The 27,856-nt window shown below is 47.3% G+C and overlaps 1 protein-coding gene across 1 annotated transcript in view; it reads right to left on the minus strand.

Moving 5' to 3' along the window:
• LOC310701130 (von Willebrand factor A domain-containing protein 7-like) overlaps positions 1–21,166 on the minus strand; it is a 29,657-nt gene extending 8,491 nt beyond the window's left edge. The window contains exons 1-14 of the mRNA XM_083491448.1: positions 20,582–21,166; positions 18,620–18,742; positions 16,937–17,116; positions 15,339–15,414; positions 14,575–14,666; positions 12,585–12,749; positions 11,837–12,046; positions 10,429–10,567; positions 9,443–9,579; positions 8,456–8,734; positions 6,641–6,856; positions 3,636–3,808; positions 2,463–2,577; positions 1,337–1,541 (exon numbers count right to left, since the gene is read on the minus strand). Of these exons, the coding sequence (XP_083347574.1) occupies positions 1,337–1,541; positions 2,463–2,577; positions 3,636–3,808; positions 6,641–6,856; positions 8,456–8,734; positions 9,443–9,579; positions 10,429–10,567; positions 11,837–12,046; positions 12,585–12,749; positions 14,575–14,666; positions 15,339–15,414; positions 16,937–17,116; positions 18,620–18,742; positions 20,582–20,843 (2,372 nt within the window). The 5' untranslated portion in view covers positions 20,844–21,166. The remainder of the gene's footprint in view (positions 1–1,336; positions 1,542–2,462; positions 2,578–3,635; positions 3,809–6,640; positions 6,857–8,455; positions 8,735–9,442; positions 9,580–10,428; positions 10,568–11,836; positions 12,047–12,584; positions 12,750–14,574; positions 14,667–15,338; positions 15,415–16,936; positions 17,117–18,619; positions 18,743–20,581) is intronic.
• Positions 21,167–27,856: the final 6,690 nt, after the last annotated feature.

The raw sequence follows: 27,856 nt of genomic DNA on the forward strand, positions 1-27,856 counted from the left end.
CAGCTGGAGGCCCAAGGTTGGGAAACACTGGTCTAGAGCATCTTCACCCTTTACGCACAAGCAACCCCCAATTCCCTTTACAGTAGGTTTTGTTTTTGTTTTTTATCTTATATTTTGTAAATGTGCATCCAGTTTTTTCTTTAATTTTTTGGGGAGCCCCCAAGAGAGTGGGGCCCTAAGCTATAGCTTGTTTAGCTTATACTTAAATCTGGCACTGAATGGTGGCGATCCACCCCCTTCTCCTGAAGCTTCCAGAGAAGAGAAAGGCGGTACAGTGGAACCTTGGTTCTTGAACTTAATCTGTTCCAGGAGTCTGTTTGACTCCTGAAACCATTCAAAAACCAAGGCGTGGCTTCCTGCACTCAAGCGGAAGCCGCACCGGGTGTTCAACTTCCGAAAAACGTTCGCAAACCAGAACACTTACTTCCGGGTTTGTGGCATTCGGGAGCTGATTTGTTTGACAACTAAGCTGTTCGAGAACCAAGGTAACGCCATATTAAATTACAGCAGTGGTTTGAGGAAGGTCATAGCTCAGAAGAAGGTCATAGCTCACAGGCAAACAGTTAGGAGGTGGGAGGTGTTGGGAGAAGGGGGGGGGGGAGAGACAGAGACAGAGCAGCCAGCTGACACATTATCACTGGAGAGTGTTTCTGGCCCCCCCTTCTCCCAGATCATGGCGTTCATTGAGAGTGCAAGTGCAAAGGAGTCACAGTCAATTAGCCCCTGTCAGCTCCTGTTGCTAGGAAGGAAGCAGGGAGGAACTCAATTAGGGCAACGCCATTATTGGGAGTCAGGCTGCATTCCTTTGTCTCTCGCTGTCATCACTGAATAAACTCATTTGTAAGGACTCTTCCTTGTTTTTCTCTGCTTCTTGCTGCTACTGGGGAGGGAAAGAATTCCCTGACGACTGACACCATCAAAGTTGGTCCGTCTTGAGCAGGGGTCAGCAAACTTTTTCAGCAGGGGGCCGGTCCACTGTCCCTCAGACCTTGTAGGGGGCCGGACTATCTATCTATCTATCTATCTATCTATCTATCTATCTATCTATCTATTGGGGAAATGAATGAATTCCTATGCCCCACAAATAACCCAGAGATGCATTTTAAATAAAAGGACACATTCTACTCATGTAAAAACACGCTGATTCCTGGGACGTCCGTGCGCCGGATTTAGAAGGCGATTGGGCTGGATCTGGCCCCCGGGCCTTAGTTTGCCTACCCATGGTCTTGAGACTACTGCTTCCTGCCCATAGACTTCCCAAATGTTGGCACCTCATCCATGGTCCCACTTCAACCTGCCTCTCCTGTTCCAGACCGTTACAGCAATGCTGTCCTACCTGGAAGTAAAGCTGCTGTTCTTCAAAGGCGCCGTGAAGGTTGCCCTGAGGATGACGCTCTCTCCTGAATTTAATAAACTTTCCGTCGGTGTAAAGCTCTCCAGGAAACCAAAGTCGTCCCAGACTTTAAAGGAGAAGGCGGCAGCTGTCCCTTCATTCACCACCATGACAGAGACCTCCAGACTTTCGCCAGGTGCCATTGTGCCTGGATAGATAGGAGAACACGGGCAGGTACTAGCAGCTGGGCCTCGGCCCAGTATACTAGAAGGAGTGTCTCCAACCCCATCGTTCAGCCTGGGAGGACTGGTTGTAAAACTATTGGTTGTCAAACCATTCTGTAGCTATGTGGGGGGGGAATAGGGGGCACCTAGCAATTCTCAGCACCCGGAAGGAGAGTCTCCACCCCCATCGTTCTGCCCGGACACTGAGGTCCAGCTCCGAGAGCCTTCTGGCGGTTCCCTCCCTGCGAGAAGTGAGGTCGTAGGGAACCAGGCAGAGGGCCTTCTTGGTAGTGGTGCCCACCCTGTGGAATGCCCTCCCTTCAGATGTCAAGGAAATAAACAACCACCAGATTTTTAGAAGACATCTGAAGGCAGCCCTGTTTAGGGAAGTTTTTAATGTTTGAAGTTTTATCGTGTTTTTCATATTCTGTGGGGGGTGCCCAGAGTGGCTGGGTGGATTTCTGCCTGGACGCTGAGGTCCAGCTATGAGGGCCTTCTGGCGGTTCCCTCCCTGCGAGAAGTGAGGTCACAGGGAACCAGGCAGAGGGCCTTCTCGGTAGTGGCGCCCACCCTGTGGAACGCCCTTCCATCAGAAGCCAAGGAAATAAACAACTATCTGACTTTTAGAAGACATCTGAAGACAGCCCTGTTCAGGGAAGTTTTTAATGTGTGACATTTTAATCTTTGTTGGAAGATTTTTAATCTTTGTTGGAAGCCGCCCAGAGTGGCTGGGGAAACCCAGCCCGATGAGCGGGGTACAAATAATAAATTATTATTCTTATTATTCTTATTATTATCATCACCACCACCATCATCTCACCGTTGGAGGTGGCTGCTACTGGTCATGAGAGCTAATGCTTTGCCTCCTTTGTTGGAGGCAGTCTGCCTTTGAGTACCATACTCACTGTTTTGCTCCGGCACGGGTAGAATCTGCACGGACTCCGTGCTGATGGGGTAGCTGCTGACTCGCGAAAAGGGCAGATTCTCTGGAGACAGGCCTTCCACACTCAGCAGCGTGGTCTGGAAGGTAGAGGAGAGAGAATTATTGTTAAAGATATTTTAAAGCAGGGCAGGAGAACTTGTGGCTCTCCAGAAGTCATCGGACTACAGCTCCCATCATACCTGACCATTTATTTTCCTAGTAGTATCATATATATTGGACGCAGGTGGTGCTGTGGTCTAAACCACAGAGCCTCTTGGGTATGCCAATCAGAAGGTCGGCGGTTCGAATCCCCGCAATGGGGTGAGCTCCTGTTGTTCTGTCCCAGCTCCTGCCAACCTAGCAGTTTGAAAGCACGTCAAAGTGCAAGTAGATAAATAGGTACCACTCTGGCGGGAAGGTAAACGGCATTTCTGTGCGCTGCTCTGGTTCGCCAGAAGTGGCTTAGTCATGCTGGCCACATGACCCGGAAAAATTGCCTGCGGACAAACACTGGCTCCCTCAGCCAGTAAAGCGAGATGAGCATCACAACCCCAGAGTCGTTCATGACTGGACATAATGGTCAGGGGTCCCTTTACCTTTTTATCATATATATGTATGTGTGTGTATAGGACCCCTGAATGGTTAAGTCCAGTCAAAGGCGACTATGAGGTTGAGGAGCTCATCTTGCTTTCAGGCTAAGGGTGCCGGCCTTAATCTACAGACAGCTTTCTGGGTCATGTGATTAGCATGACTAAACCGCTACTGAGACACTGTGATGGAAACCAGAGCGAACGGAAATGCCGTTTACCTTCCTGCCGCAGCGGTACCTATTTATCTACTTGCACTGGTGTGCTTTCGAACTGCTAGGTTGGCAGGAGCTGGGACGGAGCAACAGGAGTTCTCCCCGTCGCGGGAATTTGAACCTCCAACCTTCTGATCGGCAAGCCCAAGAGGCTCAGTGGTTTAGACCACAGCGCCACCCGTGTCCTGACATTTGTCTCCGGGTTAGTCCGGGAAGGTCTTGGTAGTAACATAGTAGGAGTACTGGAAAGCTGGATTTGCTTCTGCACCTGAGGTCCTGCCCTTGCCCAATGGTAGAGCCGGCCCTGCAACTGGCACTAGTCTTTAGCAAATGACATGAGGAAAGGGTACTTACCGGAGTGTGCAAGAAAACAGGGGCAATAGCCAGGACATTGCCAAGGGCATCAGAGGTCTGGTTCAAAGTGATGGAGTCTAGGGGGTTCCCCAATCCAGAAATAGGGATCAGGCGCTGGACCCGGGCACCTTTAGCCCCACCTACCAGCCTCAGCGAGACAGTATAGTTGGAGCCTGGAACAAAGATGCAGGAATTCAGAAGAACATCCTTGGAAATCCCCACCGATCACTTCAGTATCTCCACTGAGCTCATCCAGACCAAGGGTCACTGGGAGATATTTGGACTACAGTGGTGCCTCGCAAGACGAAATTAATTCGTTCCGCAAGTTTTTTCTTCTTGCGAGTTTTTCGTCTTGCGAAGCACGGTTTCCCATAGGAATGCATTGAAAATCAATCAATGCGTTCCTATGGAGACCGTCCAGGGACAGAGGGGAAGCGCCGCGCGCCTTCCCCTCTGTCCCCGGACCTGTTTAAAGCAAGGGGCGGTGGGGAGAAGATTGCTTCTCCCCGTTGCCTGCCCCGCAATCTCCGGGGACAGAGGGGAAGGCGCACGCGGCTTCCCCTCTGTCCCCGGACCTGTTTTAAAGCAAGGGAAGGGGCAGCGGGGAGAATCGCTTCTCCCTGTTGCCGCCCCTTGGTTCAAAAGGGGTCCAGGGAGAGAGGGGAAGGCGCGCGCGCCTTCCCCTCTGTCCCCGGAGATTGCGGGCTGGCAACGGGGAGAAGCAATCTTCTCCCCGCCGCACCTTGCTTCAAAAGAGGTCCGGGGACAGCGGGGAAGACGCGCTGCGCTTCCCCGCTATCCCCGGAGCTTGCGGGGCAAGCTTCGTTTTGCGAAGCAAGCCCATAGGGAAATGCGTCTTGTGAAGTGGCTAAGAAAACGAAAAACTCCTTCGTCTAGCGAGTTTTTCGTCTTCCGAGGCGTTCGTCAGGGGCACCACTGTATATGGAACTTGCCAAACTGACTGGGACACTCCGAGACCAGGGAGAAGAGACGGTGGAAGAAGATTGGAAGAAGTTTAAAGAATATTTGAAAAAATATGTTAATATTTAAATCTTAGAATAGCTTTGGAAGTGGACATAGGCTGTAGGGTTAGAAGTAGAAGAGAATAGGATTATTTGTCAGTGATAAAACGTGAAGATTTTTATGGTAAAACTAAGTGATAAAAAATGGTTAAAAATTATGATATATGAAACTGCTAAAGATGAGGTAAAATGAAAATCAGATAGGGGGGACTTGGGGAAGCTCACCTAGCAATGTTTAGAAAAAATAAGGATAAGCCAAGAATTTGTTTGCATTGTTAGTTTTTCTGTTTGTATTGTTTATTTTTGTTATAAAATGAAATTATTTTTTTCAGGGGGGGGAAGTATCACTGGGAGATAGCACCTCCCATGGGTGCTCCAGCAAGAACCTCATGGCAAAAGGAGACACCAACCTGCCCCCCCCCATCCCTTTAAGCCTGCAAACAGGGAACTTGCATAACTGGGGGAGAGGGGATGAGCAGGTTAAACTACAGCTCAGTGTAATGCAGATGAACACCCAAAAATGAGTGCATGGGACATGGCAAACATGCTGCATATGACAGGTGTGGGAGTGTCCTTAACAGGCATGCCAGCTGCCCCCCCTGAAGTTCTTAAGGACAGGGCTGGGCCCCCTCAATATCGAGCAGTAACGTTGTGCATACTTAGGGTTGCCATATTATTTCTTTTTTTCCTTTTTTAAAATAATTTTTATTAACAGGCCAATCACATCACACTATCCATATCACATTAATTCCAAATTATACAGCCAGATTTTAAATTTTGTTGAGGGTACCCATAAATCAAGCTCCGCACTAGTCCAAAACAGGCATCACTTATCTTCCTGCTTTAATTAGTCAGTTCTATCCAGTTTAATCCGGATAGTCCTTTGTTACTTCCTTTCTCTTGTTGTTATTCCTTTCTTTGCGATCTCTGATGATTTTCACAAGCAGATCATAAACTGGTATCTCTGTGTGGGTTTTGTACTCTTCCAAAAATCGTATTGGTCAGGGACGGACTCTGTTCAACGCTTCCATAAACAAAACTAATCTCCGGTCTGTCCTTTATTTTTCTCAGGCTTACCAAATAAATTAGGGTTGCCATATTATTTCAACTTTGGGCCAATGTTGTTGAGCTTGTTTTGCAAAATCTCCCCCCCTCCCCAAAAATGAAGTTTTTGAGGAAAATCGGGGGGGGGGGGGATAAACACTTTAGACATGGGTTGCCATCGGAGTTGCTACATTATTGCCATATTCCAAAAGGTGAAAATCCAGACACAAAAGTTGTTGAGCTTTCGTTGGCCAAAGTTGTTGAGTTTTTGAAAACCGCCAGAATCTACACTATTGATCTGAGCTGCCATACGTCCGGATTTCCCTGGACGTTTCAGCAATTTCCACCCGGACGCTGTTTACGAGGGCTGAATCCTGGACGTACGGCAGCCCTACGCATGCTACATTGGCATATTGCGTGACGTCGCCCCCTCCTCAAGAGCGGAGGAAGCCAGAGCCTCTGGCCCTTACTATCTGTACAACTCTTTAGGTGCTTTGTAAGCCTTAAACAGGGATGCGGGTGGCGCTGTGGGTTAAATCACAGAGCCTAGGACTTGCCGATCAGAAGGTTGGCGGTTCGAATCCCCGCGACGGGGTGAGCTCCCAGTGCTCGGTCCCTGCTCCTGCCAACTTAGCAGTTCGAGAGAACGTAAAAGTGCAAGTAGATAAATAGGTACTGCTCTGGCAGGAAGGTAAACGGTGTTTCCGTGCGCTGCTCTGGTTCGCCAGAAGCGGCTTAGTCATGCTGGCCACATGACCCAGAAGCTATACGCCTGCTCCCTTGGCCAATAAAGGCAAGATGAGCGCCACAACCCCAGAGTTGGCCACGACTGGACAAACGGTAAAGGGTCAGGGGTCCCTTTACCCTTTTTAAGCCTTAAACAACAACATCAGATACTCCTGCCCTCAGTATGGCTGCTTCAAATCCCCCCCAACCTACCTTTCACAGGTTTTCCCTGGACCGGAAGCACATACTCTTTCTGTTTCTGCATAATCTGGTAGGATATGTCTAGCAAGCTCTTGCCTCCGATTTCCACCTCGTAGGAGCCACTGGGAGAGACAGTCACGGTCCACATGCCTTGCTCAGGGATGGGGGACACCTTCACAATCTTGTGGCTGGCTGTGTTGATCACTGTGTGAGTGGATGGCGAGACACCTGCCCCAGGATGACACAAAGACAGACAAGGTTGCAGGAGGGGCAGAGCAGGGGTGGGGAATGTCAGGCCCGGTGGACAAATGCAGTCCTCCTTGTTTGTCCCTCTCCACGGTCAACAACCTCTCTTCTGGCCACACTATTTACTGCCCCTGCTTCACACCCTCAATAAATGCAAGTTCTCCAAGCCCTGTTGAAGACTATGTACGTATTTTTCGCTCTATAAGACGCACCAGACCACAAGATGCACCTAGTTTTGGGAGGAGGAAAACAAGAAAAAAAATATTCTGAATCTCAGAAGCCAGAACAGCAAGAGGGATCCCTGCGCAGTGACAGCAGCAATCCCTCTTGTTGTTCTGGCTTCTGGGATAGCTGCGCAGCCTGCATTCGCTCCATAAGACGCACACACATTTCCCCTTACTTTTTAGGACGGAAAAAGTGAGTCTTATAGAGCAAAAAATACGGTATATTTGACTGGGAAGTATGCACATTCTCCATGAGGGCTGGTGAATGTGCACCACAGCTGGTTGTTATGCTCAACATACCTTTCCCTTAACATACATTTGTTGTATTATGCTTTGGGGGGGGGTGTCCCCTCATGAAATCGGGAAAATATTAATTAGTTGTTAATAATACAATAATAAAAATTAATTGATTCATAATAAAGAAAACCCTGCAGCAAACAAATGTGAGTTCTTTAAAAAATAAATACAGTGTTATGTTCTCCTCCTCTCTCTCCTTTCTTTTTTTTTTTAACAAAATGATAATAATTTTTTTTCCAGGTTTCCCTTAAATCCAAAGAGCCAGTTTGATTTAAAGATCCCAGTATGATTCAGGTGGCTAGAGTGGCTAGAACAGGCACCCCCAAACTCGGCCCTCCAGGTGTTTTGGGACTACAACTCTCATCATCCCTAACTAACAGGACCAGTGGTCAGGGATGGTGGGAATTGTAGTCCCAAAACACCTGGCGGGCAGAGTTTGGGGGTGCCTGGGCTAGAGTGTCAGATTTGCACTGAAGGCACCTAGGTTCAAATTCCCTATTGTGCACCTAGGTATTCCCTTTCTTGATGTCCAGGGCAAGCGTCACAGGTTGTTGCTGCGGGCTGGAGCAGCTGCTGTCTGGTGGGACCACCGCCAGCCCCCAGAGTGGCTGGGGTAAATCCAGTCAGATGGGCGGGGTGTAAATAATAAAATTATTATTATCGAATAAGACGTCCCTATTTTCATCAGAGATATGTTGGAGGATATGCCTTCCTTGAGTACCCACCCCTCTTGCTTAAATGTTCTTGAACTCTGATCACGCCCCTCATTTCCCTGGGTGGTTGATAGAGATGTAGGCCTGTGAAGGTGTGTAGAAGCTCTCTTAACTGCACAAAGGTAACATTTACTGCCAATGCTCTCCTCTCGCTTTGCCTGTCGCTGACGTGGGGTCCCTGGACGGTAGCCCAAAAGTCCAAAACACAGCCCTCAGGCCAAAAAGTGTTCACCATTATTTGTGTAGAGGATGAGATGGCAAACCACACAAGACTCTCCACAATTTTCATTCCCCCCACCATGCTTTTGCAGGAAAGCTCTCTGCTTCATTCTCTGAACAAGCTGTACCTGAAGGTTGCCTCACAGTAATGGTGAAATCCAAAGAGTGCAAGCTCTTGACGGAGACTGTGATTTCTGTGAGGGTCTCGTCCACAGGGAAGGAGCACTGAGACCCATCCAATTGCTTATGGGCCACCGTAACCGGGGCGGCATTCAGAGACAGCTCCATGATGCCCAAGACCTGGTCGAGTTCGCCTTTGGTGGTCATCACATAGAAGCCTCCGGAATAAGCAGCTAGTTCTTCATAGATGTTAGCATAACTTCTCCCAGAAGCCTCTTCGGCAGCACCTGTGGAGAGAAAGAATGGGTTTTTGTCTCAAAACCTGGCCTCCTTCTCTTCTGTGTTCACGGGAGGAAAGGCAAACCACAGTGGGTGTTTTGGCAGCAGTTGCTTATAAGGTTCGCCTGTCTAATGCCAGTGTACTGGAAGAAGCAAAGATCACCAGTGTAGAAGCAATGATTCTTCAACATCAACTTCGCTGGACTGGTCATGTTGTGCAGATGCTTGATGATCGTGTTCCAAAGCAACTACTCTATTCCAAACTTAAAAATGGAAAGTGTAATGCTGGTGGTCAACAAAAGAGGTTTAAAGATTCTCTTGAGGCAAATCTTAAAAACTGTAGTATAAACACCGAAAACTGGGAAACACTGGCCTGTGAGCGCTCCGATTGGAGAACAGTCTTTACCAAAGGTGTCATGGGCTTCGAAGACACTCCAACTCAGGACGAGAAATGCGCTAAAAGGAAGGCACGTTTGGCAAACCCTCACTGTGATCAACTCCCACCTGGAAACCACTGTGGATCCAGAATTGGCCTCCACAGTCACTTATGGACTCATTGTTAAAACTGTGTTTATGGAAGACCATCATACTTATATTGGCATAAGTCGGGAGGTGGGCCTGCTGGCTTCTCAAGGATCCCACCCTTCTACTTGTGGAACACTCTCCCACCAATAAAAATGCCCTCTTTCTCATTGCTTGCCAAGAGCTATACATACTTCTGCGTTTCCGGCTAGAGCAATACCCTGTGAGAGCATAATTCACTTCAGACCCGGATGAATCAAGTAGGACCTGGACTTCATCTTTCAGGTGCTCATCTTTGGCTCCAGCATCAGTAAAGGTGTAGATCTTGGACCTTTGTGCAAGGAAGAGAACAAATCAGGAAGCTAACTAGAGTTTTCCATTTTGACCGAACCGATGGTTAATGCTTTCTGAAGAAATCAGGATATCAAACCCTAGTTCAAAGTAGGTGTAATACCAAGGCATGTTCCAAAGCGAATAGAGAGAGCGGTTTTTCTACCCGTCGGAGGGGTCCCACCCTGATACCAGAACAAGAGGCCATCAAACAAAGCTGAACGTTGGGGCATGAAGGACTTCTTCATGCTGTGCATAGCTAAACCATGGAATTCTCTATAACAAAGAGGTAGTGCTCAAAGGAGATTAGAGAAATTCCTGAGGCTATTGGAGGCTGATAGCAGTGATTCAGGATCAGAGGAAGGGCTAATGCGCCCATGTCTTGTGTCTGGACTTCCCATAGTCCAGCAGTGAGATGCTGGACTAGATCGGCCTCTGGTCTGATCCAGTAGACCTCTTCTTATGTTCTAGAGGTTAATGGGAAATTAACTGGTTCACTTTCTGGTTCACATAAAGGGGTTGTGTGCATGTTCATGAGGCTCCTTCCTACCGCAGCTTATTTAACGGAAGTATGATCGTTGGAACATGGCCACTCAATACATACCTGGGCACCATTGTTGTTGGGGACAGGTGGGGGAGGACTGGAGTTTTGAAGGCTTAACTGGTGGTGGTGGGGATTTGAAAGAATAGAGGTGACCACAAGGAGATGACCTGGGAAGAAGTTCCACTTCGCAAGGGAGAATGAGTGGAGTGACTTCTAGGTCCTCAAGCAAAGGTACTAGGAATGGAGGAATGAAGGTAACGGGAATATTTATGTTAGGAATAAGGCGGGAAAGGCCAGGTCTATTACCTTGGCAAGCTGTGTTCCAAAGCCAACTTCAGGCCACTCAAAGACATCTCTGGGCAGTCACCGCCACCCGTAGGTCTGAGGTTAGAGATCAAGGTCTTAAGCTCATCCACATCCTGAGTCACTTGGACTGGGCCAACATCTGCAGGGATAGATATGAGAGGGACTGAGTATCTGCAATGGAGAGCTGGCAGGCAGAGACATACCTTAAGCTGGGTCACGTAGGGTATGTCATTTTTGGGGGTGAAATTTACTTTCGGCAAATTTCTTCAGCGAGGGGTCTTAAAATACGGGTTTTTGGGGTGTGTGTGAGAAGAATTCAAACCTGATATTATTTTTGTGATTAGTCAATGTTTAGCTTGGTCAGTTCACCGTATTTTTTGCTCTATCGGACACACTTTTTCCCCTCCAAAAATTAAGGGGAAATGTGTGTGCGTCCTATGCAGCAAATGCAGGCTCCCTGGCTACAGCAATAGCAACGCGAAGCCTCCAAAGCGCAGAGGGAGCGCTCCCTCCGTGCTCCAGAGGCTTCGCGTTGCTTTTGCTGAAGCCTAGAGACCGAGAGGGGTCAGTGCACACTGACCCCTCTCGCTCTCCAGGCTTCAGGGATAGTCGCCTGAAGCCTTTGGAGCACAGCGGGACCTCGCGCTGCACTCCAAAGGCTCCGGGTTCCTTTTGCTGAAGCCAGGAGAGCAAGGCTTCAGCAGAGAGAGAGAGCTGCGCGGTGCCCCTTCAGCGAAGCAGGAGGAGAAATGGAAGGGACTCCATTTTTCCTGCCGCTTCGCTGAAGGGGTGCTGAGCAGAGAGGGTGAGAATTTTTTCCCCTTGTTCTCCCCCTCTAAAACAAGGTGTGTCCTATAGAGCGAAAAATATGGTACGTCTAGTGAAGAAGGACATAAAATGCTTTGGGGAAACCACAGAATTCTAATGTTACCTTCTGAAAATGTCAGGTAATGCTACATAACAACAGCAACAAACAACAAACAATATAAATACATAATATATAACTGCAAGTACTTGGCAGTCATTTTTAACTATTCCTATGCAATTTTACACTTATTTTACATACCAAGCGGAACAGAATTATGGGAATGACCATTATGTGTGCAACCAAGGCGTGCGTGACCATTTATGGTCCTGGAATGGGGCAGGGAGGGGGCAGAATGGGGTGGGGTGGGCTTACGCTGCACCGACATGCATGATGGCCCAGAACGTAACCCCCACACAAATGGGGGAGTTGCCTGTATATTAATTTAACCAAAATATCATTTGAAGTCACTTAACAAAAGAACAGGTGAGCAACAATGTTATTTGGATTCTCCGAAAAAGAACAGAGCAAAGGAAGGCAGGCAATTTCAGACTAAGCAGACTTAGCGTGGGAAGAACCAGCGCTGCCTTTTTGCCCTCTCACCTGGATCGTTGAAAGGCACAAGAATGTAGTTAAAAGGTTTATCCGGGGAGCTGGAAAATTCCCGGAGGAGGTTGATGCAGGTGGTTATGACATGGTGGATATCCTCCGACATGCTGCCAGTCGTGTCTATTACAAAGGTGAGCGAATAGCCTTCCAAGTTGAAAAACCTCTTAAAGGTATCACTGCCCACCTGGTCCAGCAGGCCGTACCCTGAAAAACAACAACAATGGAGTAAAAACAGGTTATGCTTATCCACTTTTCCTTAGGACCTCCCTATTTTCATTGGACAATACCTTGTCTCAGATTGGCATGGTGGATGGTGACATGGTCTTTATGGGCAAAAGAACAAAAGCGATAGGTCCAGGGTGAGGAATCGGTCCATGGGCCTATTTGTTTGTTTATCTATTTCCCACCCTTCACTGTAAGGTCTCAGGGCAAGTCACAACAGTTTAAAATGCTACGCGAAGAAACAGTTTAAAACAATTACAGGAACAAGGTGGTGTCTAATGATCCATGTCTATATCATGTGTCACAAGCATGCCTTCAGAGCACAACAAACACCATACGATGAAGGTGTGTGATGCACCTCTGTGGGGAGGGAGTCCCATAATTTAGTGACAGCCACAGCCAAAACAAATCACAAGAGCTAAAACCACCACAAGGGTTGCAACTATATCAAGGTCATAAAAGGCCTGGAAGAAGAAAAATGTATTATTTATCCCTGTGCTGAAAGGTCAATGAACCATACCATCTCCTACAAAGAAGTCCCTTGTGGCTTGTATGGCCAGTTCAGCTGCTTGTTGGTGCAACTGATAGTGTGGGGAGAGCCGGGGGTCAGTTGTCTCCTTGTTGATCCCCCCCGTGGTAGGGAACATTTCGGCTGGGTCATTTCTTCCACCATGTCCACATTTGCCTACAGAAAGAATATAGGAAAGAGAATGGAGGAGACATAAGTGAGAGCCAGTGTGGTGTAGTGGTTAAGAGCGGTAGTCTCGTAATCTGGGGAACCGGCTTCGCTTCCCCGCTCCTCCACATGCAGCTGCTGGGTGACCTTGGGCCAGTCACACTTCTCTGAAGTCTCTCAGCCCCACTCACCTCACAGAGTGTTTGTTGTGGGGGAGGAAGGGAAAGGAGAATGTGAGCCGCTTTGAGACTCCTTCGGGTAGTGATAAAGCAGGATATCAAATCCAAACTCTTCTTCTTCATAAGAGCCAGTGCAGCGTAATAGTTAGAGTGTTGGACTGGGACCTGGGAGAGCAGGGTTCGGATCCTTACTCAGTCATGAAGCTCACTGGGTGACCTTGGACCAGCCCCTGTCTCTCAGCCTAGTCTACCTCACAGGGTTGCTGTGAGAATGAAATGGGGAGGAGGAGAACCAGGTACGCTATCTTGAGATCCTTGGAAAATAAAGGTGATATATAAATGTAAAGAAGGAGGAGGAGGAGGAGGAGGAGGAGGAGGAGGAGGAGGAGGAGAAGGAGAAGGAGAAGAATTGCTAGGCTGGATCATTTAAGTTAACAGATTGAGGTTGAATCCTGACAAGACAGAAGTACTGTTTTGGGGGGAAAGGGGCGGGCAGATGTGGAAGACTCCCTGGTCCTGAATGGGTTAACTGTGCCCCTGAAGGACCAGGTGCGCAGCCTGGGAGTCATTTTGGACTCACAGCTGTCCATGGAGGCACAGGTCAATTCTGTGTCCAGGGCAGTTGTCTACCAGCTCCATCTGGTACGCAGGCTGAGACCCTACCTGCCCGCAGACTGTCTCGCCAGAGTGGTGCATGCTCTAGTTATCTATCACTTGGACTACTGCAATGCGCTCTATGTGGGGCTACCTTTGAACGTGATCTGGAAACTACAACTAATCCAGAATGCGGCAGCTAGACTGGTGACTGGGAGGGGCTGCCGAGACCATATAACACCGGTCTTGAAAGACCTACACTGGCTCCCAGTATGTTTCCAAGCAAAATTCAAAGTGTTGGTGCTGACCTTTAAAGCCCTAAACGGCCTCGGCCCAGTATACCTGAAGGAGCATCTCCACCCCCATTGTTCAGCCTGGACACTGAGGTCCAGCACCGAGGGCCTTCTGGTGGTTCCCTCGCTGCGAGAAGCCAAGTTATAGGGAACCAGGCAGAGGGCCTTCTTGGTAGTGGCACCCGCCCTGTGGAACGCCCTCCCATCAGATGTAAAAGAGAAAAATAACTACCAAACTTTTAGAAGACAACTGAAGGCAGCCCTGTTTAGGGAAGCTTTTAATGTTTAATAGGTTATTGTATTTTAGTGTCTTGTTGGAAGCCACCGACAGTGGCTGGGGAAACCCAGCCAGATGGGCGGAGTATAAATAAATTATTATTATTATTATTATTATTATTATTATTATTATTATTATTAGTTAGGGAAACACAGTAGTGAGGGTCATCAGCTTCAGTTATGGGAACGAGGTGGACATTTTAGTCTTCACATCAGTGGTGGGGAATCTGTGGCTCTCCAGAAGTTGTTGCTGGACACAAGCCTTGACCACTGGCCATGCTGACTGGGCGGCAAGCAAACTCCTTTAGCCAGGGAACCACCACCGAGAAGTCCTTGTCTCTTAGTCAGCATGTAGGAGGTAGGTGCAGACATGCAATGAACTCAGAAGTTGCCTTTCTCGTGTCTACCTATCCTCCATGCATTTTTCAATGGCATGAAAAGAAAACGAAAATGCCCAACAACTGGCAGGAAAGCGACAATCGCTGGTCTTACCTCTTGGTTTACGCCTGCATGATGCTGACAACTTGTACCCACTTGTGAGCAGGTCATTCACTAGGATGTTTCCATCGCATACAAGCTGGTTGCTGTTAAACAGAGAACGTGGAAGTTGGTAAATGCACTGCTTAGAAATAAATTTACCATTTGTTTTTTTAAAAAAATATTTATTGAGATTTTACACTAAACATAGGTTTTAAAAATTAAAAATAATTAAACCAACAATTACACATACAAAATACAAAAAAAGGTAGTTAAAAAAATAAAAAAGGAAAGAAAAAATATTTTGGAAAAGAAATAATCCATTTTTCAATATCTTTAAGTTCATTTGCTTATTTCCTTGACCTCCTTACACCTCCCCTTTTTGTATTCCCGTTTACAAAGTCCTTTCAGCAAATCCTTACCCTCTTTCATTTATCTTTACTCTGTATTCTTAACCTATTATAACTATGTATTTTCATCCATATAACTATCTATATTTACATGTTCTTATTAGCCTTAATACCAAAACCACTTATTTTCAGTCCAACATCATTTTAACATTCATTAATTTTACAGTATTTCTGCAAATAGCCTTTAAATTTCTACCATTTGAAGGGTGCTCCCCACTTACACAATTTTCACTTATGTGTGAGGGAGACTCTGAGGTGTTACGGAGCAACACAAATCAGTGGCACTGTTTACTGCCGGCACAGTCACAATAGAACAAGCAGCCATTTCTCCTCCTCAACCATCACCCATGGGTGCCCATGGCTTCCTACCTTGCATCTTTGCTGCAGTCGCGACAGGTTTCCTTAGAAGCAGGAGCAACAGGGAAAGCAGGACTGGCAGGGTTTACTGTAGGGCAAACATAATGGGAGAGAAAAAAATCCTATTTTAGTCTGTGTAGTGTACATACCATACGGGGACGCGGGTGGCGCTGTGGGTTAAACCACAGAGCCTAGGACTTGCCGATCAGAAGGTCGGCGGTTCGAATCCCCGCGACGGGGTGAGCTCCCGTTGCTCGGTCCCTGCTCCTGCCAGCCTAGCAGTTCGAAAGCACGTCAAAGTGCAAGTAGATAAATAGGTACCGCTCCGGCGGGAAGGTAAACGGCGTTTCCGTGCACTGCTCTGGTTCGCCAGAAGCGGCTTAGTCACGCTGGCCACATGACCCGTACGCCGGCTCCCTCAGCCAATAAAGCGAGATGAGCGCTGTTATGTACTGAAGTTCTCACCCTGGGCCAGCAGGGGGATACTGTAGATAGTTATGCAAATAAGGGATCGAAAGTGACGTTCAGTGATTGGATAGTTTTAGAAAATTGTTACAGTTACGTTGTACTGGAGCTCTATATCGGCCACGACTGGCTCTATCGGCCACGACTGGACCTAATGGTCAGGGGTCCCTTTACCTTTACCTTTACATACCATACATTCAAAGCACATGTGTGTCTCCCCCCCAAATGAATATTGGGAACTGTAGTTTGCCAAGGCCGCTGGGAGTTGTAGTTCTGTGGTGAGTAAACTACAGTTCTCAGGATTTTTTGGAGAGGGGGAATGTGCTTTAAATATATGGCGGGTACACAGCTTTAGACTCCGTTGAATTCCATGTAAACCTGACAATCGGCAGCTCGGGAAGGTTTATGATGATTCTATACGGTGATCTGAGAGCATGAGTGGAAAAAAGGGATGTCGGTTTTAAAAACCAGGTAGATAAAAAAAAAATGCAAAAGGTGCTTTGGATCAGTCTTGCAGATTCCCACTGAATCTCTTGAATTTATTTGCCTAGTTTTGCATATGATCAAGCTCACTCATCCGGTCAGGGACAAATAAAGTCATGAAAGAATGCAAAAAATGAGGAATTCTACCATAATTGCAATAAATCCTTTGTTCTTAAACAAATGATCTATATATTAATAAATACGCAATTGGAGATATTTGTATTAGGATGCAATGAAACCTCTCAAATGAGCTGTTAATGGATTTCTTATACTGATTATGGATAGCATTGTTTGGGGACCTGGAATGCAAATGGATGAACCATGGCATGCTTCTATATTTCTTTGAAGTAATACAGTCGTACCTTGGTTGTCGAGCGCCTTGGTATGCGTACGTTTCGGCTCCCGAACGATCGAAACCCGAAGCGAGTGTTCCGGTTTTTGAACGCTTTGTTGGAAGCCAAATGTCTGATGGGGCTTCTGCAGCTTCCGATTGGCTGGAGGAGCTTCCTGCAGCCAATCGGAAGCCGCGCTTTGGTTTCCAAAGGTTTTGGAAGTCAAACGGACTTCCGGAACGGCTTCCATTTGGCTTCCAAGGTACCACTGTACTTCTTATGTTTAACTTTGAAAACAAGAGAGAGTTTTCCAGATCCATTTTGACTTACAGAGGTGATCGTAAGGTCCACCTTTCCCCAGCTCAGGCCAGTTGGTGTTACTGTAGAATTGCTGAAGGATGTGCAGAGCTTGTCCAGCACTTTGTCGAGCCGATTCCAAATCCGATGAACTCACGGGTTCCTTTAAGCCACTTAGCATGGAATCCCTCAGGTTTCGCATCTGCGTTATACCTGGGAATAGATAACACAGGAGAACCTTTTATATCCCTGTTCCTCCTCTGAACTCTTAACTTCTAAACTGGAGAAATGTCAAGTCTCAAGCCTAACTGGAAGCCATGCACTCTTCCCTGGAATGACTTTCTCTAGGGATTCTCCAGGTATGGTTAGATTCCAGCTCCCATGGCGCTGTGGTCTAAACCACTGAGCCTCTTGGTCTTGCTGATGAGAAGGTTGGCGGTTCGAATCCCCGTGACAGGGTGAGCTCCCGTTGCTCTGTCCCAGCTCCTGCCAACCTAGCAGTTCGAAAGCACACCAGTGCAAGTAGATAAATAGGTACCGCTCCAGCGGGAAGGTAAACGGCGTTTCCATGCGCTCTGGCTTCCATCACAGTGCCCCGTTGCACCAGAAGCGCTTTAGTCATGCTGGCCACATGACCCAGAAAGCTGCCTGCGGACAAACACTGGCTCTCTTGGCCTGAAGGTGAGATGAACGCCACAACCCCATAGTTGCATTTGACTGGATTTAAGTGTCCAGGGGTCCTTTACCTTTTTACTTTTTTGTTTTTATGTGTTACAAGCCTCCCAGAGTAGTTGGGGGAACCCAGCCAGACGGACAGGGTATAAATGATAAAATTCTTGTTGTTGCTCTTACTGGAGATGATAATATCCAGAACATCTGGAGGGCCAGAAGCTTCCTAACCTGAGTTAGGCAACCAAATCTTCTGTAAGTAGTGGCCTGGTGAATCTGAAGAAGCATCTCCACCTCCATCACTCAACCCGGACACTGAGTGGGCCTTCTCGGTAGTGGCCCCCTCCCTTTGGAACGTCCTCCCGTCAGATGTCAAGGAGATAAAGAACTACACAACTTTTAGATGACATCTGAAGGCAGCCCTGTACAGTGGTACCTCGGGTTAAGAACTTAATTCGTTCTGGAGGTCCGTTCTTAACCTGAAACTGTTCTTAACCTGAGGTACCACCTTAGCTAATGGGGCCTCCCACTGCTGCTGCTGCTGCGGTGCCGGAGCACGATTTGTGTTCTCATCCTGAGGTAAAGTTCTTAACCTGAGGTGCTATTTCTGGGTTAGCGGAGTCTGTAACCTGAAGCGTCTGTAATGTGAAGCATCTGTAACCCGAGGCACCACTGTATAGGGAAGTTTTTAATGCTTGATGTTTTACTATGTTTTTCTATATGCTATAAGCCACCCAGAGTGGCTGGTGAAATCCAGCAGATGGGCAGGGAATAATAATAATAATAATAATAATAATAATAATAATAATAATAATAATAATAATAAATAAATAAATAAAATAAATAAATAAATATAAAAATAAAATATACAGATAAACTAAGCATGAGCTCTAAAAATATGGACTGTTGTAGATAGCATGGCTAATTAAGTACCTTTCACCTGTGCTAGCAAGTAGTTCAGTGTTTCTCTTAAATCAAGAACAGTTCCCCACATCACCCCAAACACAGCTCCACCCCCCTCTCCCCCAAGGCACAGCTCCCCCTTACTTGGGGCAATCTTTTCACAGTGGAAGAAGTAGTTACTGTTTTCAACGTAGTTGACCTCCACTTGATTATTTGCAGAGATGAGTTCCTGTATGGCTTTGACTAATCGATTGGGAGAGACGTCAGCTGTGCGAGAAAAAAAGGGGAAAGGTGTCAAAAAAGCTTACCATTTTTCCAGTATGTATGCTACTACTGCAGGGACGCGGGTGGCGCTGTGGGTTAAACCACAGAGCCTAGGACTTGCCGATCAGAAGGTCGGCGCTTCGAATCCCCACGAAGGGGTGAGCTCCCGTTGCTCAGTCCCTGCTCCTACCAGCCTAGCAGTTTGAAAGCACGTCAAAGTGCAAGTAGATAAATAGGTACCGCTCCGGTGGGAAGGTAAACGGCGTTTCCGTGCGCTGCTCTGGTTCGCCAGAAGCGGCTTAGTCATGCTGGCCACATGACCTGGAAGCTGTACACCGGCTCCCTCGGCCAATAAAGCGAGATGAGCGCCGCAACCCCAGAGTCGGCCACGACTGGACCTAATGGTCAGGGGTCCCTTTACCCTTTTTATACTACAACTGCAGCCCATGTTTTGTTAGCCCCAAAACGGAAAACGAGCGAGGTCCGAATTGGAGAAGAATGGCAACTTAAGTTGACAGAATAAGCACAACTCTCAGACTTAACATATAGAATAAGAGAACAAGAAGGACATACGTTCAAAGAATATTGGAAAATGTTTATTGAATATATGGGAAATAGTTGTGTACACAGCGGAAAATGCTGGCAGTATGAAGATAAATTCAACAGTGTCAACAAGTTTTGACAGATGCAATAACGGAATACTGAATGGTGTAGTTTTTGTAAAACATGCAGGGATTTATGATATGCAAAACCAACCATGGGAAGAGAAGAAGAGAAGCCACTGATATCTTAAGGATTTAAAACGAGTCTTTTAAATTGTAAAATGGAAAATTTAATAAACAATTATATATAAAGAAAAAGAAAACAGGGACAGATTGCATGACTGGTTTTCGAACCCTGAAATCCATACAAAAAAATGGAAGTGCTTTTTTAAAAACAGCCCCAGCACCGACTTATGCAAAAGTTGGGGTGGGCAAGCTGTGTTCCCTCCAGGCACTCATGAACCTCAGCCTAATTTCATGTGGGTGGTGAGGAGCTGGGGGTGGGGAACAAGTGAAAAGAGGCAAGAAGAAAAAGAAGAGTTTGGATTTGATATCCCACTTTATCACTACCCGAAGGAGTCTCAAAGCGGCTAACATTCTCCTTTCCCTTCCTCCCCCACAACAAACACTCTGTGAGGTGAGTGGGGCTGAGAGACTTCAGAGAAGTGTGACTGGCCCAAGGTCACCCAGCAACTGCATGTGGAGGAGCGGAGACACGAACCCAGTTCCCCAGATTACGAGACTACCGCTCTTAACCACTACACCACACTGGCTCTCAAGAAGAGTGACTTGCTCTTCTCGGAAGCAAGAAGAGTTGGAGGATGACGTTAATGGACTATGCAGAATTAGATAAACTAACAGGAAGGATTCGAAACCGACGAGACCAGAAATTCATGGAAGACTGGAGTAAATTTATGGACTATTTGAAAAGTAATTGTGAAGAATAGGCGACATTCGTAGGGTTGCAAGAAGTTTTGTGAGGAGTATTATTAGAGGTGTTGTAAAAATGGAGAAGGGGGAGGATGATTTGTTAAGAGACGTAAAGGCAGTATAAAGTTAAGAAATGCCTAAGAAGTGGTTAAAACGGTGGATCATCAGAGGTGCTGATGGAAGCCTAAAAAGATTGTATAAGTGATAAGTTTTGTGGTACGTTTTATAATTTATATGTTAAAATTAATTAAAAATATTATATAAAAAGAAAAGAAGCAGTGGAGATATAGAAAAGGAATAGGCTGCGCAGAAGCAATCCTCTGCGAGGGCCGTGAGAGCTAGTCTTCACACTCCTGTTTTCCAAGCCTACCTTTGAAAAAGGCCCTGAAGAGTTCAGTCGCTGTCAGCGATTTCATGTTTTCCAGCTCTCCCGGGGCCATGGGAGATCTTCCGGGCAGTGGGTTCGTCTCCATGTAATGGGCAACAGCCCGAAGGACCCCTTCTTCTGTGATGTCGGCATCTGTGAAGACTGTCGAATCGATGCCCCCTGATTCATGGTTGGGGAGGAACCCGCTCACGGTGCCCAGGCAGAAGAGCACAGTGATGCCCACGGGAAGCAGCATGCTTTGCATCAAGGGCAGGAAAGAGATCCTGTGCCTTCCTCTGCTCTGCCAGTTAAATAGCTTGAGCCTGAAGAGGGGAATCCCCCACCTGTTCAGTCCATTTCCTCCTACGCGTACAGCAGCCAGGCAAAGGATTCCAGGAAAAACCTCTCTCCCAAACCATTACTGCTTGGCCACAAAGCACCACAACCTCCCAGATGAAAGGGGGATACTTTACAGATAGCGATGGGTGAGTCTGACGGTTTTGGTATCTCTCAGTTTTTCCTTTCCCCCCAGTCTTGAGTTCAGATCTCTGCCTTTCCACATCACTTTGCAAATACGTGTTGTTGTTTTAAAAAAAGTCCTAATAATAATAGAATCATAGAATCATAGAGTTGGAAGAAACCACAAGGGCCATCGAGTCCAACCCCCTGCCAAGCAGGAAACAAGTCATATCTCAAGCAGGAAATAAGTCATATCTCAGGTTACAGAGGCTTCAGGTTACGTTTTTTTCGGGTGACAGACCCGCTGAAACCCGGAAGTACTGGAAGCATAGCTGTCAATGTTTCCCTTTTTTAAAGGGAAATTCCCTTATTCCGAATAGGATTCCTCGCAAGAAAAGGGAAAAGTTGACAGCTATGACTGGAACGGGTTACTTCCGCGTTTCGGCGGGCACACATGCTCAGAAGCACTAAATTGCGCTTTGCGCATGCGCAGAAGCGCCAAATCACAACCCGTGCGTGCACAGATGTGCAGCTGCGGGTTGCGAACGCTGCGAGTTGCAAACGTGCATCCTGCACGGATCATGTTCGCAACCCGAGCGTCCACTGTAACAACAACAACAACAAATTTATTATTTATACCACGCCAATCTGGCTGAGTTTCCCCAGCAGCTCTGGAAGGCTCCCAACAGAATATTAAAAACACGATAAAACATCAAACATAAAAAACTTCCCTAAACAGGGCTGCCTTCAGATGTTTTCTAAAAGTCAGATAGTTGTTTATTTCCTTGACATCTGGTGGGAGGGCGTTCCACAGGGCAGGCACCACTACCAAGAAGGCCCTCTGCCTGGTTCCCTATAACTTCACTTTTTGCACTGAGGGAACCGCCAGAAGGCCCTTGGTGCTGGACCTCAGTGTCAGGGCTGAACAATGGGGATGGAGACGCTCCTTCAGGTATACTGGACCGAGGCCGTTTAGGGCTTTAAAGGTCAGCACCAACACTTTGAATTGTGCTGGGAAAAGTACTGGGAGCCAATGTAGGTCCTTTCAGGAAATTCATGAAAATTCACCTGCACATTAGGGAAGCCTGGCCAGATGGGTAGGGTATAAGTAATAAACTATTATTATAAATTATTATTATTCTCTGTACTTCCCATTGTCCCACTGCTTTCCCCTGCAGGAAATCGCTCTTTAGCACTCAAAAAGCAGTTTGGGTTTTCTTCAGATGGACGTTTGCTTCACATTTGCACTCAGGGGCAGGTTTCCCCTTTGAAAGGGATGGGTCAAGTGGAAAACTGCTTAGGACCCGGTTTTCTAGGCCGGGTTCAAGGGGCAAACAGAAGTGTGAATGGGCATAAGTGCACATTTTGAAGGAGGTGGAGGCATGAAGAGGGTGGAGCAATGGCAGTTGAGGCAGCAGAGTCTTCGATTGCTTGGGAAGGACCTGGGAGAGGAGGAGGAGGCTTAGGCAGCTGTAGGAAGGAGGTGGGGATGACCTTTAGTCTTCACAACTGCCTCCTAGGGGCAAGAACTACTGAAAAGAGTTACTGTACTCACTAGATCTGCCACTCCTGAGCAGACCTTGCTTCTTCTAAGAAAGACTTATTTATTGCTGACCCGCTCCTGCCCCTTACATAATGCCCCCAAGGAGAAAACGCATCATCATGGTGTAAGAATTTTAAGGTCTCGTACATAGAATAAATATTCCTAAATGCACACATATCTAAATATATCAACCATGTGTCTGAAATAGTATGGGAGAGCAATCCTGAAGCCATTTTGACTCTCCCAATGACTCCAAATATTCCTCTATAGTTTGTTGTTGTTGTTTAGTCGTTTAGTCGTGCCCGACTCTTCGTGACCCCATGGACCGGAGCACGCCAGGCACTCCTGTCTATAGTAAGGGAGGCATTTTTTAATAAGATACTTCTGAGCAATTCTTTACCTTTACATTAGCAATTATTTACCTTTACGTTGATTGATTTACAATTACATTGATCAGTTTTATGCTTTATTTGCTTCTCATATAAAGAAGGCTAATAGTGAGTATAGACATATCAACACCCAAGGGCAACACTGTGAGAATAAAGGAGCCCTGTTTGATAGTTCAGCCTTCTGGTTCTTTGCCTACAAAGATTTACTGGTTCTCCCAGTTGGCCTGTGAAGCATTCCCAGGTATGGGTTGCAAGGAATCAGAGGACCTTGCCAACTTTGTCTCAAATCCATTATCCTGCAAAATACTTCCTTTTCACTGAGGAGTAGCATTAATTGGCGTTTTTGGCCAAAGTACCTTTTTGCGTACGTAGCAGCCAAGCTACGCATTATGATTAATGCACGTTGGTGTGCAATTTGTGAGGAAAGGTTGAGACAGTCTCACTGCTTTTGGCAGCTGGCATCAGGCCCAATCCAGACCTTTGCACAGGTGAACGTTGGTGCAAACATATTACAACACCCCTTTTAAAATCTAGCTCAGTATTGTTTACACACTGATTGGCATGGCATCGTATAAAATGATATAGGAGAGCTATTATACTTTTTTAAAAAAAACACAGAGCCTAGGACTTGCCAATCAGAAGGTCGGCGGTTCGAACCCCCCACGACGGGGTGAGCTCCCGTTGCTCAGTCCCTGCTCCTGCCAACCTAGCAGTGCGAAAGCACATAAAAGTGCAAGTAGATAAATAGGTACCGCTCCGGCGGGAAGGTAAACGGCGTTTCCGTGCGCTGCTATGGTTTGCCTGAAGCGGCTTAATCATGCTGGCCACATGACTTGGAAGCTGTACGCCGGCTCCCTCGGCCAGTAAAGCGAGATGAGCACCGCAGCCCCAGAGTTGGCCACGACTGGACCTAATGGTCAGGGGTCCCTTTACCTTAACCTTACCTAATGACCTTAGTTGTGGACATGCATTTAAAATCAAGCTGCTGTGAGTGGAACGGAGCAAAATTGGGGTGGTTTGTGTCTTGCGGCAAAGGATTACTAGAAGGATGCAGCCAAAGAACTGGGTGGTTTGTTAAAAACAATATGTGGAATTCAGTCCATACCTGTCCCAATCTTGCTTTTTGGTCCTGATTGTTTCCTTAAGATGGTGGTGGGCAGAGAGACTATTTTGGGGCCAAAGAGCCAGATCTTTATCTCCCCCACCCCTGGCTTTATAGGGGGCAGGACCTTCCGCCTGTGGCATCCAGGGAACGCTTCCTTTTGAAGCCTTGATTGTAGAGACTTAAAAGTCAACTGCAGGGCTTTGAAACAGCCCTTTGCAAACATCCTCATGCAAGAAGGTTTGTAGAGGGCTTTCAATCATCCACCCCCCTCCGTGACTCTATTTCAAATGAGGTTTGGAGAATCACGGAAGGGGGACTTGTGCTTTCCTACTGTCCATCAGCTGATGGGGCTAGGGCACACCCTCAAACAGCCTCCTGCAGAGGTTTAAAAGAGATGTTCAAGGGGACAGCTGAAGGTTTTCTCTCCATCATTCCTCACTGTCTGCTTCTGCCACTGCAAGACGGGAGGGGGAAACCTCTGCATTTTTAAATGCAGGCTTTTTTTCTCCTCTGCATGGTAGCTGTGGCAGCAGCAATGGGGAGCTTCGGTCAAGCCGTTCTCTGAAGCAGTGCCACCTCCTCGTAAACAACACTCCACCAATGTTTAAAGAGGGGTAGAGCGATTTGGTGAGGGATGCAGGTGGTGCTGTGGTCTAAACCACAGAGCCTAGGGCTTGCCAATCCGAAGGTCGGAGGTTTGAATCCCCGCGACAGGGTGAGATCCCATTGCTCGATCCCTGCTCCTGCCAACCTAGCAGTTCGAAAGCACGTCAAAGTGCAAGTAGATAAATAGGTACCACTCTGGCAGGAAGGTAAACGGCATTTCTGTGCGCTGCTCTGGTTTCGCCAGAAGCGGCTTAGTCATGCTGGCCACATGACCCGGAAGCTGTACGCCGGCTCCCTCAGCCAATAAAACGAGATGAGCGCTGCAACCCTAGAGTCGTTCGCGACCGGACTTAACTGTCAGGGGCAGTGGTACATTGTACATTGGTACCTCGGGTTAAGAACTTAATTCGTTCGGGAGGTCCATTCTTAACCTGAAACTGTTCTTAACCTGAGGTACCACCTTAGCTAATGGGGCCTCCCACTGCTGCCACGCTGCCAGAGCACGATTTGTGTTCTCATCCTGAGGTAAAGTTCTTAACCTGAGGTACTATTTCTGGTTTAGCGGAGTCTGTAACCTGAAGCGCCTGTAATGTGAAGCATCTGTAACCCGAGGCACCACTGTATAGGGAAGTATTTAATGCTTGATGTTTTACTATGTTTTTCTATATGCTGTAAGCCACCCAGAGTGGCTGGTGAAATCCAGCAGATGGGCAGGGAATAATAATAATAATAATAATAATAATAATAATAATAATAATAATAATAAATAAATAAAAATAAAAATAAAATATACAGATAAACTAAGCATGAGCTCTAAAAATATGGACTGTTGTAGATAGCATGGCTAATTAAGTACCGTTCACCTGTGCTAGCGAGTAGTTCAGTGTTTCTCTTAAATCAAGAACAGTTCCCCACATCACGCCAAACACAGCTCCACCCCCCTCTCCCCCAAGGCACAGCTCCCCCTTACTTGGGGCAATCTTTTCACAGTGGAAGAAGTAGTTACTGTTTTCAGCGTAGTTGACCTCCACTTGATTATTTGCAGAGATGAGTTCCTGTATGGCTTTGACTAATCGATTGGGAGAGACGTCAGCTGTGCGAGAAAAAAAGGGGACAGGTGTCAAAAAAGCTTACCATATTTACCAGTATGTACGTATGCTACTACTGCAGGATGCGGGTGGCGCTGTGGGTTAAACCACAGAGCCTAGGACTTGCTGATCAGAAGGTCAGCGCTTCGAATCTCCACGATGGAGTGAGCTCCCGTTGCTCGGTCCCTGCTCCTGCCAGCCTAGCAGTTCAAAAGCACATCAAAGTGCAAGTAGATAAATAGGTACCACTCCGGTGGGAAGGTAAACGGTGTTTCCGTGAGCTGCTCTGGTTCGCCAGAAGCGGCTTAGTCATGCTGGCCACATGACCCGGAAGCTGTACGCCGGCTCCCTCAGCCAATAAAACGAGATGAGCGCTGCAACCCTAGAGTCGTTCGCGACCGGACTTAACTGTCAGGGGCAGTGGCGTAGCGTGGGTTGTCAGCACCCGGGGCAAGGCAAGTAATTTGTGCCCCCTAACCCGTGGATTTGCGCCCCCTAACCCTAACCCCCAGATGTTGCGCCCGGTGCGGCCGCCCCCCCTGCACCCCCCACGCTACGCCACTCGTCAGGGGTCCTTTACCTTTTACCTCAGAGAGATTTGGCAAACTGCTTTAAGACTGTTTACTCCATTTGAGTAAGGTGCTGCCGTAAAGCCTCTGCAACAGCCTCTTTGAAGTAGCTCAGCAGATTTAATTCTGCTGCCTTGGCTGTGGGGGGCCGGTCCTCTGCTGGGAACAGGAACCTGCAGCCAGTTCAGGATTAAACCCTGTCCTCCTGCCCATCAGCTGACATCACCAATGATGTCAGACGAAGGATGGGTGGTTGCAGCTTGAGGAAAATGGACTCGGGGCCCTGAGGTCCCTCACTCCTTTCTTAGGACATTCTTGGGCTGTCATGACGGATAGTGCCACACCTGGAAGAATTCCCTTGTTGGGGTTGAGATGGTAACAACCCTACCAGCGGCCCATCAGAGCAAAGTTTTGGGGCAGACATCCAGGGCCCCACTTAGCAGAAGGGCTCCCAAACACTGCAGGATTGGCTTGTCACATTCTGAAGCACACTGATGCGAGTTAACATTACAGTGGTACCTCGGGTTAAGAACTTAATTCGTTCTGGAGGTCCGTTCTTCACCTGAAACTGTTCTTAACCTGAGGTACCACTTTAGCTCATGGGGCCTCCCGCTGCCGCTGTGCGATTTCTGTTCTCATCCTGAGGTAAAGTTCTTAACCTGAGGTACTATTTCTGGGTTGACGAAGTCTGTAACCTGAAGCGTCTGTAAGCTGAAGCATCTGTAACCTGAGGTACAGTGGTGCCCCGCAAGACGAATGCCTCGCAAGACGAAAAACTCGCTAGACGAAAGAGTTTTCCGTTTTGGAGGTGCTTCGCAAAACGAATCTCCTATGGGCTTGCTTCGCAAGACGAAAATGTCTTGCGAGTTCCTGCAGTTTTTTCCCCTCCCCTCCCCTTTTCTAAGCCGCTAAGCCGCTTATCAGCTGATCCGATAAACCGATAAGCCGCTAAAAGCCGCTAATAGCGCTAATCCGCTAATCCGTCAATGGGCTTGCTTTGCAAGACGAAAAACCGCTAGACGAAGAGAATCACAGAACGGATTCTTTTCGTCTTGCGAGGCACCGCTGTATCACTGTACTACACTTGTAGGCAGAGATGTGTCTTCCTTTGTCCTCCGTTTTTTTATTGTTATAAGACAAACTGCTCCCTTTTCCTTATGTGGTATTCTGGAGCCCGAGCCCTTAAGTGGGTTCCCTATCAGTAGGAGAAAATAATAGAGTCCAACCATCTTTATTAAATCTTTATTAAAGGAACTCACCCCACTCACCACACGCAGGAGGGAGGAGAACCCCGAACAATGGTGCGCAAGCCTTTATATAGACTTCTGAAATTGCCCACCCGGTATCCCAAGACTACCCAAAAAAACCCATACATACATCACAGAAGGAGGCGGTCTCCAGCAGAAATCCTGCCTGCCAGGATACCTGATAATGGTCACTGATTGCATTACCTGGGCAACCTGGCCATTCTTTTGTGATGGTTAATACTTTAGTTTCTGAGTCCAGGTCACAGGCTCAC

The sequence above is a fragment of the Podarcis liolepis genome (assembly GCF_965112155.1).
Source record: "Podarcis liolepis genome assembly, chromosome: 2".
Lineage (NCBI taxonomy): Eukaryota > Metazoa > Chordata > Lepidosauria > Squamata > Lacertidae > Podarcis > Podarcis liolepis.